The 15,700-nt window shown below is 46.5% G+C and overlaps 1 protein-coding gene across 1 annotated transcript in view; it reads left to right on the top strand.

The window, feature by feature from the left end:
* Positions 1-15,700, top strand: part of CHN2 (chimerin 2) — a 242,163-nt gene that overhangs the window by 201,659 nt on the left and 24,804 nt on the right. The window contains exon 7 of the mRNA XM_090287070.1: positions 9,695-9,772. Coding sequence (XP_090143196.1) covers positions 9,695-9,772 — 78 coding nt within the window. The remainder of the gene's footprint in view (positions 1-9,694; positions 9,773-15,700) is intronic.

Raw genomic sequence — 15,700 nt, 5'->3', positions numbered from 1 at the left:
CAGCAGTTAGCAAGGCGAACAAAGAAGAATGCTGTTGGAGGAAATGGATCTATTCTGAGGAGGTCCAAGTATAGAGGGGAGTCCTCAGGTTACTGGGGTCTTAGGCAAATAGATCTACAAACTCGAAATTTAAGTTCTACTTTATTTTCAGGCCATAGAGGTTTGTATTCTCAGTACAGTACCAGGAGTGGAGAAGAGTGAAGACTATGAGACAGGTATGAGAGACTCTCAGGTGTGAAATACGGTCAAGCCCCTCTTGTGCCACCTTTTCCAGGCTAGAAACACTCTCCTAGCCTGTGAACTTCCTCGTGTGAGAACATCTCATTTGACTTTAGAAGCCCAGAGCCTAGCACAGCGACTAGTACTTAGGAGACCTTCGCTTTAATGTTGGTTGGTTGATTAATTTGTTCGTTGATTGTTTTGTTAGATGGATGGATGAATGGGTGGGCTGATGGGTGGGTGGATGGATAGATGGGAGAGAGAGGATATGAAGTGTCTGATTATATGTTTTGTCCTATACATAGAAATACCTTGTTTTTCATATACACAAATGCACATTTGTGTCTATAAATCTCGCCTCGTAGAACCTACCTTAATACTGGACTTGGAATTCTTTTTCCCATAATGGAAAGAACACAGGTTGTCTCCCCTGTGTTTTATCCGCGCAGAGGAACTGACCCACAAACGCATTATGCCTAACCCCACCACCGTGGGCAGTGCTGCCTGCACCCAGGCGAGCGAGCCCAGCGTGGTGACGTCCTCCCTGCGCTTTCGGGCGCCCCACAGATCTAGTCCTTCTCCTGAGCACCTTGGCAGTTGGTTTCGCGGCTTTTGCCAGAATACAGCAGTTTTCTGGAAGGTCTCAAGGCATCTGGCAAGTGGGCAGTTTCCTGTGGATTCATACTGTTTAAGACATGTCACTTGGGGCTGAAAGACTGTTTCTTATCCATCGGGGGTTTTAGAAAACAAGGTGGGTGGGTGCCAGGACCCGTGTCAGGGCCTGGAGATCTTAGGACTTCAGACTGACTGGCACCAGGGGGGCTGAGAGGTCAAGGTGTGGAATGTTTGGACTCAGATGACACCCTGGGCTCTGTCCAGTGAGACAGAGCAACTCCCAGCAACCTGCAAGAACCAGCATGTTGTGTGCGGGTGCTGCTGCTGTGCACACCTGGGAATGAGTGCCTCGAGGTCATGGTCCCTGCCCTGCCGGCCGGGGACCGGGTCCCGACGTGCACTTCAGGCCGTCGGCTGTGGCCAGCCATCCTGCGCTCACTTGCCTCATGTTGCCCTTTCTGCCAGCCCTGGATGACTCACCACGTGGACAGAAAGAGCACAACATGACCGCTCCACTCGCCACAATGTCACCCAGGGCCAGCTGGTGCAATCAGTACCAGACTTCTTAAGTAGCCATTGTTCAGGATCCAGCAGGACTATTCCCTAAGCCTCTTTAAGGAGAAATTGTTATTCGCAATTATCATAGGTAACCTCCCTCGGGCCCTAGTTGTGTTTTTGGCACTCCAAACTATGTGTATTTTTTTGTTTTAATTCTCAGAACAATTCTAAGGGTAAGCGTCAACTATTAGTTTCCCAAGCACTTGTTCTAATAGGTGCTCATTGGCCTCACCCGGTTACAATTAAGTTTGCGAAGTACTGATACTTCTAAACAGTATTGTAAATGGTAATTCCAAGGAAGGGATCTATAGGGAATTTTTCAAACTTATCATAGAACAATTGGGGATATAACTGGTCAATGAAGCAACACCAGTGTGAAACCTGAGTGGGTGGCAGTATAGAAGTAGGTCCCAAAATATGCTGCGTGTGCTCTGGGGAGTCTAAGAATCACTATGAAATGGGTTTACATCTAAACCATCATCACAACATTGGGTGTGACCGTCTTTGAAAACGGCTACTCAGGATACACCAAGGGCGGTCTGGTGACTCCTGAAAGTAGTTGACTCGTTTTTAGAAATGTGTCATCTGCACCACGCACTCCAAAAAAAGTCTGCTGCATCTAGGAGCAAAGGGCTCTGTCTCCTGCCAACACACAGTGCCCTGTGTCAGAATGAAGACTCTGAGCCTTTCAGATGTTCACCCCCCTCTCCAGAGTCTTGAAGGCTCTCCCCAAGATGCAATGCTGGAGCCCAGGACCAGAGCAAGCAGCATAGTTTCATCCTGTTACGTTTTTATAAATTCAGACCCAACATACACCCCTCTTATCTTTTTTCCTTCTGATCCCATTGAGATATTTCAGGAGTCAAGCCTGCTTTGGCAGCGTTGATGAATCTGCAGTGTTAGCTCAGACTCGCCCTGCCGCCTGCCTCTGAAGACCTGCTATGTGTGGTTAAAATGCTTCCAGCTTATGTAGCTCTCTGGTCAAATTTAAATGACTATATGTTTTTTCACTGTGATAGATTGGAAAAGGAGTTTTTTTTCTATCACACGAAGTAAAGGTAGTAGTGAAACTCGGATGTCAACACATTCCTAAGATTAGGCCTTCCTTTGAAAACATCACCTGCATAATCAGTAAAGTTAATTTATTCATTAAATTATATATGCATACATATGTATAAAGTGATGGCAGGCCCGGATCTGAGCAATTTACAACTTAGACTGCACATTTAATTATCTAGAGGTACCTACTCTTATTATCCACACTTCACACTTGAGGCAGTGGGGCGTGAAGAGGTTGAGTAATTTGGCATAAAGTCGCTCAGCTGAGAAGGGCTGGAGCAGGAATTTGAACCCAGGCAACTTAACCTCGGAATCTTTACTCTTAACAAGGAATTCTTAGCAAAGAAATACCTCTAGCCATTTTTAGAGTTCCACTGCCCTTTCTCTGACCATGGGGTTTGATAGCACAAAGCACTTTCCACTGATCTAACACATGGCCAATTACAGCATCAGTCTCTTGCACAAGTCTTCAAAATATGGCTGGAAACCTTATGTTATTAATCACAAATTTTTTAAAGAAGCTGTATTTCCTTTTTATTGTTAAAAGACTGAAGTTAAAAAAGTTAAACTAAAAAAATTTTGAGTTATTTAAAGTGGTAGCTCCTCTATCCTTGATCATTATTGAAATATCACAAGATATCAATTATCAGAGCTGTGTTATATATGCTAAGATGTAATTTTCTGAGTTTGAATGAATGTATTTAGGCAACATCTATGTTATATGAACATAATATTTATTCTTTATTCTTTTATCTTCTGACTCTTGCAAACAATAATATATATGATAGAAACAGTATTTTTATTTTAAAGCTTTTATTTCCCTTGGCTCAGGGGCAAAATCTCTTCAGAGATTTAACCTAGTCATGTTTTCACATGAAGTAGTGTTCTCTTTTGTGTTTTGGAAGGATTTTAATTTATATCAGTAAAGGCCATAAAATGGCACGTTTCAGCCCCCCAGAGTAAATCCTTCCTTAATACCTGCTAGATTGAGTTTTCGTTTCCAATAATGTTACTTAATCGCTTCTTTTGCATAACTGAGAGTTTCTTTAAATATATTAAAGAAACTGTGAGATACAGATCACAGAAGACTCTAAAACTTTAGTTTTACCTAGTTCCTAATTACGTTTAAAAGTTATTTAATTTTTCCTTTAAGGAAAAACTTCCTTGTACAAAGCAAAACTGATGGAAACCAAGAAATACAATGTTTTTCTCTGTGACAAACTTTTGCTTTTAATTCTTAATCCAATTATAAAAGTAATATTATTAAAAGAATTTTGAAAGATAAAGAAAACAGACATTTGTCTATTTTTTACAATGATGTTAAATACATCTGTAAGCTTAACACATTTATAATTTTGTATCTTGCTTTTTTTACATAGTGTATTATAGTTGTATTACTGCACATTCTTCACAAACGTCGTTTTTATTGTCACATGAGTGTCATACTTATTTAGTTACTTCCTGATGCGAGGGCATGCACCTTATATCCCATGTTTAATGTTAGAAACAATGCCGCTATGAATGCCTTTCTGTATTTAGGATCACTTCCGTAAGATAGATTCTTAGAAATCCAATTACAGAATCTTAAAAAACATTACTGTTTTGAAACTCCTGACACACACGCTGCCAGATTACTTTCTGAGATGATTTTAACAATGTACACTGTCTGGCAATGTCCTGCCAATGTTTGAGGTATCTTTTAATGGGTGAGTGAGTGTGTGTGTGTGTGTGACTTGTTTAACTCGTGCAGCCTGGGCAAGTGTGGGCTTGGACCAGCTCTGTTGTCATGTGGTGGGAACAGCTGGGACCTGTGGTCCCAGGACCTGGCTGTTTGTCCTGAGTCTACCTGACTGGCTGTGAGAACGCAGGCAACTAACTTGCTCTCCCCTATTTGTAAAGTGAGGAGGTTGGACCAGACCAGACACATTCATTTATTTATAAACTTTTGAGTGTTCCTGATGGTCCTTGGTGCCACGATGATTAGCAAATGTGAATTCAGGGTCCTTTCTCAGGACCTGACGCCCTCCCTGGGGACAGCTATGTGGAGGCAGAATCACGTGACGTCGAGGGGTATGGCCTACGGAAACAGCCGACCCCGTGTTCAGATCCAGCTGGTTAGCCATGCAAGTCTGAGTAGCAAGAGCCGGCCTAGCTTTGGCCTCCTCGCAGATGAGCCGGGGTACTAAGGCCTGTGTCACAGGACTGTCCTGCAGAATGAAAGAGATGACGGTTCACGTGTCTGGCACAATGTGTGTGCAGTCATTGTTATGGGTATTTCCTTCCTCTTTGCTGCCGATGGGCTTCGGTGAGTTTTAAGAATCAGGGAGCCTGTGAGCTGAGGGACAGCTTCCCAAAGAACAGCATCTGCTCGAAGGACGGTCTGGGGTCCTAAGCACAGAAACAACATGGGGGAGCAGAAACAGGCACAGTGACGGGGGGCAGTGTGCATGCAGAAAACAGCTGCTTGTGCTGGTTTTTTTCTTTCAAGAAAGATGCCTCTTATTCCAGCTGCCAATTGAAGAACCTCCAGACTGGCAGCGGGAGGCTCTGTCTGGTATCTTCTGCTCTGCTAAGTGCCAGACTGCTGTGTGCCAAGAAAATGTGTTTCAGCAAACCTGCAGCCTGTGGCAGAGATTTCTCAGACTCGGCTGAGTGAGCGACAGGGGCAGGGAGGGGTAAGGGAGACATACTCGCGGGGTCTCTGAAACAGCTGGGCGCCTCAAACCAGAAATTGACCATCTTTGACTTTTGTAGTAAAAGCCATAAGGCAATCATTTGGGAGCATCTAGCTCTTTGGCCAGAGGTGGGGAGGCATGTGACAGCAAGGAAAATACAAAGAAATAGAAATGAATATGAAATCCGAGACGAGAGGAACAGAGGGCAAGAAGGACAACGGCAGCTGGGAACCTTGTCCTGGCTGCGGCTCCCTGAACATGTGCGTTGTTTACTTGGGTCTTCGTTTTACAAATGTCGACCTAAAATATTGTAAAGCAGTTTTAAGAGGCTTGACTCGACAAATGGTCTACCCCCTCAAAAATAACCCTGCCGTACTTTCTTAAACTCAGCATTTAAGAAAGTTAACTAAGACTTTTAAAGTTCTTATTTAAGGAAATGGATTACCTCACTAGGACTTTTTTTTTTTCCTTTTCCAAACACTGCACACAAGAACAAAACAAAACAAAACCCAACTTCATGTTGAAATATGAGGGATGCTTAAGGCAACCGAAAAAGTCTTTTCCTGTAATGTGGAGCATCTTTTGTTCCTATGTCTAAGCAGTCTGTCAGCAACATCAGCAATTAGCCAAAATGGTTGGCATCAATCTTAGTACAACAGCTGGCGAAAGGATATGGCAAGGACCACAGTCATAACATTGTGCAGTCAATCAACCCAAGAAGCATCAGATTATTCGCTTCTAAATAAGGTCGCCTGGTCGAGTTTGGAGACCCACAGGCCCTTCATTCTGGGATGGAAAAAAAAATGAAGAAACTTGTTCGAGGTGGGGGTTGGGAGAGCGTAACCCTAGTTAGTTGTGCCTGGGCCCAATCTCAGCTCTGCCACGTACTAGCTATGTAACCTTGGGCAGATCACGCAAGCGCTCAGTTCTCATCCCCTCATCTATAATGTGGGGCTAACTCCAGCAGTCCCCCCCTCCCAGGGCTACAAATCTTAAATGAGTCAATGTCTGCAGAGGGCTCCGGACATGACCTGTAAATATTTGTGTGGTCCACCTCCCCCACGTATTCTTAGCTGGGGGCCATTTTGCCTCAGAGGAGAGTTTTTGCAATATCTGGGGAGATTTTTTGATTGTCATGGTTGGGGGGGCTCAACCAGCATTCAGTGAGCAGAGGCCAGGGATATCGCTATACATCCTGCCATGCACGGCCTCCTGCAACAAAGAATTAACCGGCCCCAAATAGCGCGAGTTCCAAAATTGAGAATCCCTGATTTAAACAGAGCATGTAGGGAAATGTGCTTCATCTCATGAATGTGTAGGTTAAAAATGTGTCAGACAGAAAACTTCGTTAGAAAAACAACTGTCCACAAAAATATTAAATATTAAATGTCCACATGTGTAAGAACACGTATGAGTCATTATTGGGGACACAAAGGAAACCAAGGCACTGTCCGTGAGAAGGTTGGCTAAGCAAGAGCTCTGTGTGATGGTTATTGAAAAGGGAAGTTTTTACCAAGCAACATTTGTAATCCCTTTTCCTTTACAGTAAGGGTGATCTGGGGTCATCCACAATGACCCTTTCTCAGCGCCAACACTGCTGATGTCTAATTCTTAAGGGAACAGTATGTAGTTCCTTCACAAGCCTGAATGTGTCTTGTGTTTGGATAAATTCTATTGAGCAAATATCTGAAAAAGAAATCACTGTCACCAACAGAAATAAGAAATGACTTGTTATAAGTAAAGGCACAGACATAAGAGAAAATATTAAACCTTCTTTCATTCAAGCGCCCATGTACCAAAAGGAAAAAGGAGCCCCTTTGGCTCACATTCCATTTAAAGAGCTATATTATCAGATTCTAAAACCATGTGTACACATCATCAGCCTCGTTCAGGTCACAGGATCTGTTCTTACATAGAATGGTTCCACATTAAAATGTCTCTTGATCTGCTAGCAGTGAAAGTTTGAGAAGAGACCCTCATTCCTCCTCTCTGTCTTTTAGAAGCCTTTCCAAGGTACGCCATGCCCTCGGTCAGCCACCGTGAGTGGCAGAAGTCCTTCAGGCTTGGGCAATGGGAAGGAGGGTCAGGTCCCTGGAAGCTAAAACATGGCAATGGGAGATCGTAGGATGGGCCAGGAGACGCCACCCCACATAGGACATTCACACCTCTCTTCACAACTCTGGCTCCCTATATAGTACAGGTCCTTTCTGGCAGCTTATATTTACTCAGTGCCTATGATGGCAAGGAATTTTATTAGATACTCTTCCAGAGGAAACAGGTGAGTTAGACACAGAGTATGTCACAGGGAGCTCTCAATATGGCAGCGTTATCAGACCTGTTATAAATCACTAATATAAAATAGAAAATGCTAAGTACAAGAAGAAAAATGTGGGGACATACCACAGGACTGCAGAGAAGAGAGTTTGCCTCCAGTGGGGGGTTGGGAGAAGTCTTTCTGGAGAGGCGGACACTTTAGTTAGTATGTAAATGTTGGTGAAAATGTAGACATGTTGAAATGATGCTGGAATGTTCTATAGAACAGAGCAGGCTGCTGAGTACATCAGAGAAGAGGTTTTGTAGGATCTGTGGAGGGGAGTGGAGGGAAATAGATGAGCTGGGTAGATTGGGGTCATCCAGAACATGGTTAAGTCACGGAGAATCACATTTTCTGAGCACCTGGAGGGTGACTGGACTAAGAAGGCTGTTGTGCAGGTGTGTGCAGGTGTACTGAGGAGCTAGGAAGGCTCTGAGTCATTGTGGGGTGGGCATGATGAGGGGAAGACTGGACCAATACCTCAGGTAAAGCATTTGGCAGGACAGGACGGTGGATGTGGCACCACGGCCTAAGTAAAGCGTCAGGAGCTTGGGCGCGGGATGCACGTGTTCTGGGTTCCAGCCATGGCTCGGCCACCGTAACCAGCTACATATCCTTGGGCCAATTGCTTCACCTTTCAGTGCCTCAATATCTTTATCTGAAAAATGGGAAATAAAGGTCTTGTTCCTCATACACAGGAGCTGAAATTAAATGAGAAAGTGCACACAACACATTCAAGGGGTCTTCTGGCCCACTGTGAATCATTCATTGTGCTCAGTAGCTCAAGATGAAAACTGGCTGTGCTTATGGAAGGTAGCAAGAGGATGCAATGGGAGAATACGCTTCTGAACCACGAGGGAATGGGACCGATTGCCAGGAATAAAGAATTACCCCAGGAAATGACTGATCTTCTGTTCCTCTCCACAAAGCTGCTTGGAGGGGCTGAAGACGGAGCCATGTTTCAGTAAAGGATGGGATGAAATTCACACATCATCCATCCATGTAATGGCCCGGCCGTCTATGTTCTTCTTGCTTTGTAGTTGCAAAGGCATTAATTTTACTGTCTGGCATTCGCTGCATTAAACTTTGCCAACAGATCAGGAGTTCTCCCAAAATGTAATGATTTCCTCACTTCTATTAATGGAGAGATCTAGGACCAAAAATCTATGGTCCCAAGAGAGACCATCAAACAGATGATGCTTTTTGAGGAGCAAGCAAGGCTGTAGGCTTGTGCACTAACAAAGTGACCATCAACGCTGTTTTATTTCAAGGAAAAGCAATAGTGACGTTTTGGTTTTGGTTAAGGAATGTTGCCATGTGGGTTGCGGGGGGCTGTCTGTAGCTGGCAGGGAGAAGAGACTGGGGGTATCCTGGAGCAGACATCCTACCTCTCATTTTGAAATCCTGGCTGTGGAGCTCAGAGCTGAAAGGCTATGCCCTCCTTCAGTGCCCCATTGGGTGCTCAGGCTGTTCTAATTTAATGCATGCATATGAATAAAAACTGAACTTTCAAGTGTTGGGGCAGATTTTTTTTTTAAAGGAGACTTGGGCTTGATTCCTATAAGATTAAACAATCACCAGGGTTTAAAGGTTTAATCTGCTGGAGTTTAGCCCACGATGGGGATTGGAGCCCCAAAATAATTGGATGCAGCCTCAGGCTTTGAACATCAGAGTAGTGTGTGCATGCGTGTGTGTGTGTGTGTGTGTGTGTGCGTGTGTGTAATGTGCTAGCAAGCAGGAGAGGTCTCTCCTTGGCAATGCGCTATGGCAGGAGGGCTAGAGCTGCCTGTCCCTGCCTCCTCCATTGATTCCTCTGTGGCTGACTGGCCACAGCATCTGGGAGCTGCTGTGCACATGAATGTGTGCTATTGTTCCAGGCACACGTCGGCTTAAGAAATAGCACAAAACAGGCCCGTCCTTATTCAGAGGCAGAGCCCCCTCCATCACTCAAACCGGCCCTTCCAGGTCACATGCCTGAGGCCTCTGCAGACAGGACGGACGCAGCTGCCTTGAATCTGCTGCCTAACGTTAGCCGCGGTTCCCAAAGCCTGACAGCCGGAGCTTCCCGGGCTCTGCAGGGGACACTATGTTCTCCGAGGAACTGTGGCTGGAAAATGAGAAAAAGTGTGCAGTGGTCCGGAAGCCTAGGCAGGGCAGGAAACGCCAAGAGCTGCTGGCCGTGGCCTTCGGGGTGAAGGTGGGACTCAAAGGTGGCTTTCTTTGGCCCCCTCTCAAACTCTTTGCCTGTCCACAGATCTCCTCCCTGGTCAGGAGGGCCGCCCTCACGCACAACGACAACCACTGTAACTACGAGAAGACACACAACTTCAAGGTAAGCAAACCTCCGCATTCTTCCTTCTGTTCTCAAAGGGCAGGTGGATGAGTACAGCATGATCTGGTCTTGGATTGTAACGAGATGGCCAATTCCCTTGCCTTCCACGTGTAGCTACTCACTTTGCATCAGATCATACTGGAGACCTCAGAAAGCCGCTGGCTTGGGGCTGATGCCTAGAAACACCTATACATGTATTAACGGGGTTCTGGAGAAGCGGACCCATTTCTGCTTCAGAGTCCCAGGTCCAGTGAAAGGAAAACAGAGCATGCCCCATCTGTGGCATTTAGAGACCTTCTGGTACTTTTCCACGCAGGGTACCCCTTGGAACATTGCTATCTCCGAGCAAATGAGAACAGTTGCCCGTTTCACGTTCTGGGTTTTGTCTTTTGTTTTCAGGGATGCTAACGCCTCTGGTTTATGTGTAGACAGCTGTGAAAGTAAGTGCTGACAGGCGACCCCGTCCAGTCCCTTTTGTTTATGCTCTGGGGTGCAGGGAGCACCCCGGCCGCCTTGCCACAGTCCCTCGGGTCGCAGCCTTGATCCTGCTCCCCAGACCAAACAAAAAGATATGGAAAGTCGGTGGGAGTTTCAGTGGCTTTTCCCATGTGTATTTATAAACTGGAAAGACTGCTATCTTCATTTCAGGCGAGCCCTGGTAGAAACGGCCTGCCGTCAGAAAATTACGGCTTATTTCCTCTGCCCTGATGTGTTTTCCAAGCATGACTGGGAGGAGAGGCTGATGCCCAACTGCCTGGCTTGAGATGCTTTTCAGGGCAGGAGAGACGGATGGGGTTCGAGGTTTTGCCCCAGCAAATGGGCTGGCAGTTTGGAAACTGGGGAACATGGAGAGCCAGGCTGGAAAGAAGAGGCAGAAGCAGCAAATTGTGAATTGCTTTCTTTTTTAAAACTCTTCTTTCCTTTAGGGCCAGGAGCCCAAGGGACTGTTGGAAGCAGGAGAGCCCTTTGTCAGAGCTGGCCAGGGAAACCTATTTTATTCTGTTGCTTTCTGATCCTTCGTAAGGACAAATGTGTGTCTAGGAAATATACATTCATGTTAGTTTGGTCTGTTTGCCTTGCTTCTGTTTTTAGAACGCGAGCAGCTCAGGCATTTGCATGCTATAATTGAACTGAGGAATGGAATATTTCAGCCCCCCATATTTAGCGTGAGGATGAAGAATTGCATTATATGGCTCTTGACATTTCTCCCACCACCGAACAGTGACAGGTCTAATTTGGGGCATAAAAAGCCTTTTATGGTTGTTGTTTTTTTCTTTCCTGTTTTCTGTCTTGACCCTCATTAATGTTTTTGCCTTAAGACTGTCTTTTTCTGACTTTGGGCAGAAATCCTGATCTTTTGCATCTTGTGGATACACTACCATGGGTGGAAGGATGGGTCTTCTTGGACATGCAAATTATTTTTCTTCCTCTTGAAAATTACAATTCTTCTGGCTTTAAGATACAATTGGAAGGACAGCTTCTCTCTCTCTCTCTCTCTCTCTCTATATATATATATATATATATATAAAAGACTATAGTTGATTGATACTTTCAAAACTAATTTGAGTGTTTTAGTCTTAGATTTATGAGTGGTGAATGACATTTAAAACAAAAAGATATTGAACCTACCCTGGCTGGTGTGGCTCAGCGGGTTGAGCACCAGCCTGTGAAATGATAGGTCACCAGTTCAGGTCCCGGTCAGGACACATGCCTGGGTCGCAGGCCAGGTCCCCAGGTGGGGAATGTGCTAGAGGCAACCAGTTGATGTATCTCTCACATATTGATGTTTCTCCCCTCTTTCTCCCTCCCTTCCCCTCTCTCTAAAAAACAAACAAAATCTTTTCTAAAAAAGGAATTGTTTTTAAAAGGACAGTTCCGTCTTATTTTCTTAAACAGTCCTGTTGCCAACATGATCTATATTAATCGTTTATCACTGAAAAACACCAACAGCTTTTTAAATGTTTGCTTAAAAAGTCAGTATCTGTACAATGTGACCTCTTCTTACTTACAGCTATGGAGAGAAGGAAAAGCAGGGGACAGACCAGTTGTTAGAGAGGATACTCCAGCCAGACAGGAGCCTTTCTCTTCCGCCTTTTAAATAGACGTTTTTGAGACACAGCAGACCCTTGGGTCGCCATCAGTTGATTGTGGCTTTTAATGGTCCGCCTCGTGCCACTGTCCTTAAGAATGAGTGGCTGGAGCTGGGGGCGGGGGGCGTTCCCTCTCGCTCCATGCCCCTCCCACCCCCCCATTCAGCCTCTCTTCACACACATACCTCCATTGTCTTTGGAAGAACCTTCTAAGGCCGGGGTTTTTAGTAACAGGCCACTGAACGAAACTGAAGACAGAAAACTCTTATCAAAGGCCCCTGCCATCTGCTTGGAATTAGTGTGAAATGAAGACATAAAACATGAACTTTTTATTTATGTTAACTTCTAATAGACTTTATTCAGGAACTTTCTTAATTTATCATGTGGGGTATTATTATTTGAGAGTATTCTGTGCATGGCATAAAGTAAGCGTTCAGTAAAAGAAACAAAGAATCCCGTTGTCATGCTTATCAGCAAATAAGCCTGGCTAAGCCCTGTCTGTACCCTGGTCTAGCAGCTCTGACCAGAGGTTCGAATCTGCCAGCCAGTCTGAATGCCTCACACACAAGATTTTTTTGCCCCAGCTAAAAAGCCATCTCCTGAGCCATCTACTCAAAAGGGACGAGTAGAAATCCCCAACACGGCAGGCACAGGGTAGGAACCCCCACCCCATTCTCTCAGGAAGCCGCAGTCCCTGCTCCTGTCCACTGTCCTCGCTCCGGGAAGCATGTCTAGGAAAAGGCAAAATTCAGCTCTGGAAACAAAGACTTTTGGAAGCAAGTTCCAGAGGGGCCTCATTTCATGCAAGAATGATGTACTTTTCCACACTGTATGCAGATGCAATTGTTGCTATTTTCAACCCTGAATTCTCTGCGGCTACTGGCACATCCTAGGCATGAAAAGGAATTGGTGGAAAGAATGAGATTAACAGACTTCTCTCTAAAAAGAAAACTGTTTTATAAACAGAAAAACCACTCCATTACTCCACTCATACTGCATTTGCATCTGTGTATCCGGTTGGCTTAAGGAAGCACTCCCCTCTCAATGGAATAGCTTCTTTTACATGATCCACCTGAGTAACGCCTTGTGGCTGAGCACAAAAAATCTCCAGGCCAGCAGGCCCAGGGCCCCCGAAACCTCCTGGATCACTGTCCATCCTTCCCATTTAGCACAGTGATGGGGTAGCTGTGGCCAGCTTCTTGCTCTGGCCATGACTTGATCTTTGGCCAAGGGCTTAGTTCTCCCAGCCTCAGTGTCCTTATCTGTGAAATGGGAACGTTGTAAAGTTTAAAGAATACCTGTACCTCTCTTACGGTCTTGGGCACCCGGTAAGGTCAGCTCCTATCGTTATTTTATTGTTCATCTTTTTGCGTCTCTCATTTCTCTTGTGCTTTCGTGTTTAGCTTTCGCCATTGCTGTATTCCTTAGTTTCTCTCCTCCCTTCGAACGCCTGTCTTTTTTCTATAGTCTCTTCCTTCCTCTCTCGTTAACCACGTGTAATAGAAAAACGAAAGAACATTCTAGGCAATGCAGATGACAGGAGTGGGCACTTGGGAGTTAGAAATGAGCATGAGGGAAGAGGGTGCCGGGAGGACCCCACGTGGAAGAGGGAGGTGCTCACCCCGCATCTATATAATCAGCCACGGCGCCCCGTTCCTGGCAGCCTCGGGACCTCAGCGTTTCCTCCGCTCTGCCCGCACATGCTCTCAGCCTTCCCAGTTCTGCGCGTGTATGTACATCACTGGCCCCTCCTACCGAATTCTCTCCCTCCACCAGGCACTGCAGGGACACCTTCTCTCCTTGTATACACTATAGATGGAGAGCAGTGGTCCAGAAAGTTCTAAAAGTTGAAGAGCAAACCACTGTACCCCCGCCTTACGCCGTGTTCCCCAGCTCTGACCATCCCCTTCCCTGCCCCCTCCTAGCTCCTGTCCACCCTCCCCCATGGCCCTAATCCCCTGACATGGTACCTGTTTACTCGCGTGTTTGCCCTTCCCCGACCACATGGAAATACCCCCAGTCCTGGCGGGGGGGGGAGGGCAGGGATTTCTGTCTGCTTTACTTCCTGCAGACACCCCAGTGCCTAGAACAGGCCCGGCCCCACAGCGGGCTGCCGGTAGGTACCATTTGGAAGCGCGTGCAGCAGATGACTCGGGGCCCTGCCTACCTCCACCCTCCTGCCCCACCATCATCCGGCCATGCGTGGCTTGTTACACTTGTGTTAGTTGTACATGAGACCTTCCCAGGCAGGAGGCCCTGGCCAGGGTCACCAGACTGCGCCAGAGAGATGGAGACCATAGCAAGGGTGTCGGCCCAGCTCTTACTCCCTCTCTGTTCAGAGGGTCTGCTGTACAGCCAGGGATGCTCAGTGTCTTCCACATGGGGAACTGGGGCGGGGGCAGACACATGCCCCAGTTTGCTCTTCTTATTCCACCTTCCTGCGTGGTGACTCTCAAAAGTGGCCCTGTCCAGACAGAAGTCCAATGATTGCCCACCTCACCCTTTTCTGTCCCCTGCTCTGGACAGATGGGGCTGCCCCAGGACAGCCTGTTCCCACGGTGCACTGTGTGGACATGAGTCTCGGGGAGCATGCTCCTTCTGACATGCCTGCCCACCACATCAGGTTCTGGGGGCAGGGCTAGCTCAGGAGGCTGAGAGGGTGTCCCAGTGCTACTGCTGTGACACCTGTCCAGGCGGTGACAGCACCACCACTGCCCACTCAGGGTTTTCAGGATCATTCTATTTTCTGGGCTTGTCCTTAGTTTTCACACGTATCAGTCTAGCAGTCATTTGCTGTGGAACAAGCCATTTCTGCCCCATAAAAATGTGTCAGCCCTCTGTGCACAGTCATTTGCGTGCCTTACGTTGGCACAGGTAGAAATCGGGTTCGGAAATGGCTGTGGCTTTATTTTGTTTCTTTTGTTTAATAATCAGAAGAGGCTGTTGGAACAGAAACAAGACTGGAAGAATGCAGAGGAAAGGCGTACTTCCTCACCGTGAATATAAATGAGGGACTTTCAGTGAGGCTGGAGTAAATGGCCTTGCAAAATAGTGGCCTTTCTGAAGAAAATACGGTTTCTACTCCCAATGGCTGTGAAGAAGAAGCATTTATTTTTTTAATCTATCCCCTCCTGTAGCCTGACTCCACCATTATAATGATCAGAAACTCCTTGTTTTCAAGTAACAGAACCCCTGGAAACTGTCATGGGCTAAATAAGAGGCTATTGTACAGGGGAGTCTCGTAGACCCCCAGGGACTGCTCAGAACTCAGGCAGGGAGAAAACGGGAGCTGGGAGTGTACCTAGACCCTGTTTCTCCTTCTCTTTCCCCTCCTTCCCTCCCTCTCCTCACCCCCCGTCCCCCTCCCCTCCCCCCCTCCCCCTCCCCACCACTGCATTGCTCTCTGCTGTCCAGGTATCAGACTCATTGCTCTCTTCCTGCACAAAAATATCTTAGTCCACATGGTCCACAGAATATGACTGATGATGCCTCCCTGGTTTGTATGGTACCAGACCAGCCACAAAATCGCAGTTCCAAACTTCCAAGGAATCGGCATAGCTTGACGTGGGCCACGTATCTGCTGTGCTCAGATCACTCTGGCCACGAAACTCACCCCTGTAAACCCTCGGACGGGGCACCAGAATGCGATGGACCGTGCCCAGGCCATGGGTAAGAGAAAGGCCCCCTCCTGGGCAGATGACCTGCAGACGCCTGCTATAATCCTTTCCTCCTCGTTTTGAGGAATCCCCTTAAAGTTTCACTTCAGCGTCTGACTCTTTCCACTGGGTTCTGCTTGAAGTAAATCATGACGTGACTCTGAGCCTAGATATTATTATTC

Source organism: Furipterus horrens, unplaced genomic scaffold (assembly GCF_987537825.1).
Source record: "Furipterus horrens unplaced genomic scaffold, mFurHor1.1.pri manual_scaffold_9, whole genome shotgun sequence".
In the NCBI taxonomy this organism is placed as follows: Eukaryota; Metazoa; Chordata; class Mammalia; order Chiroptera; family Furipteridae; genus Furipterus; species Furipterus horrens.
This window is presented reverse-complemented; position numbering and strand designations above follow the sequence as displayed.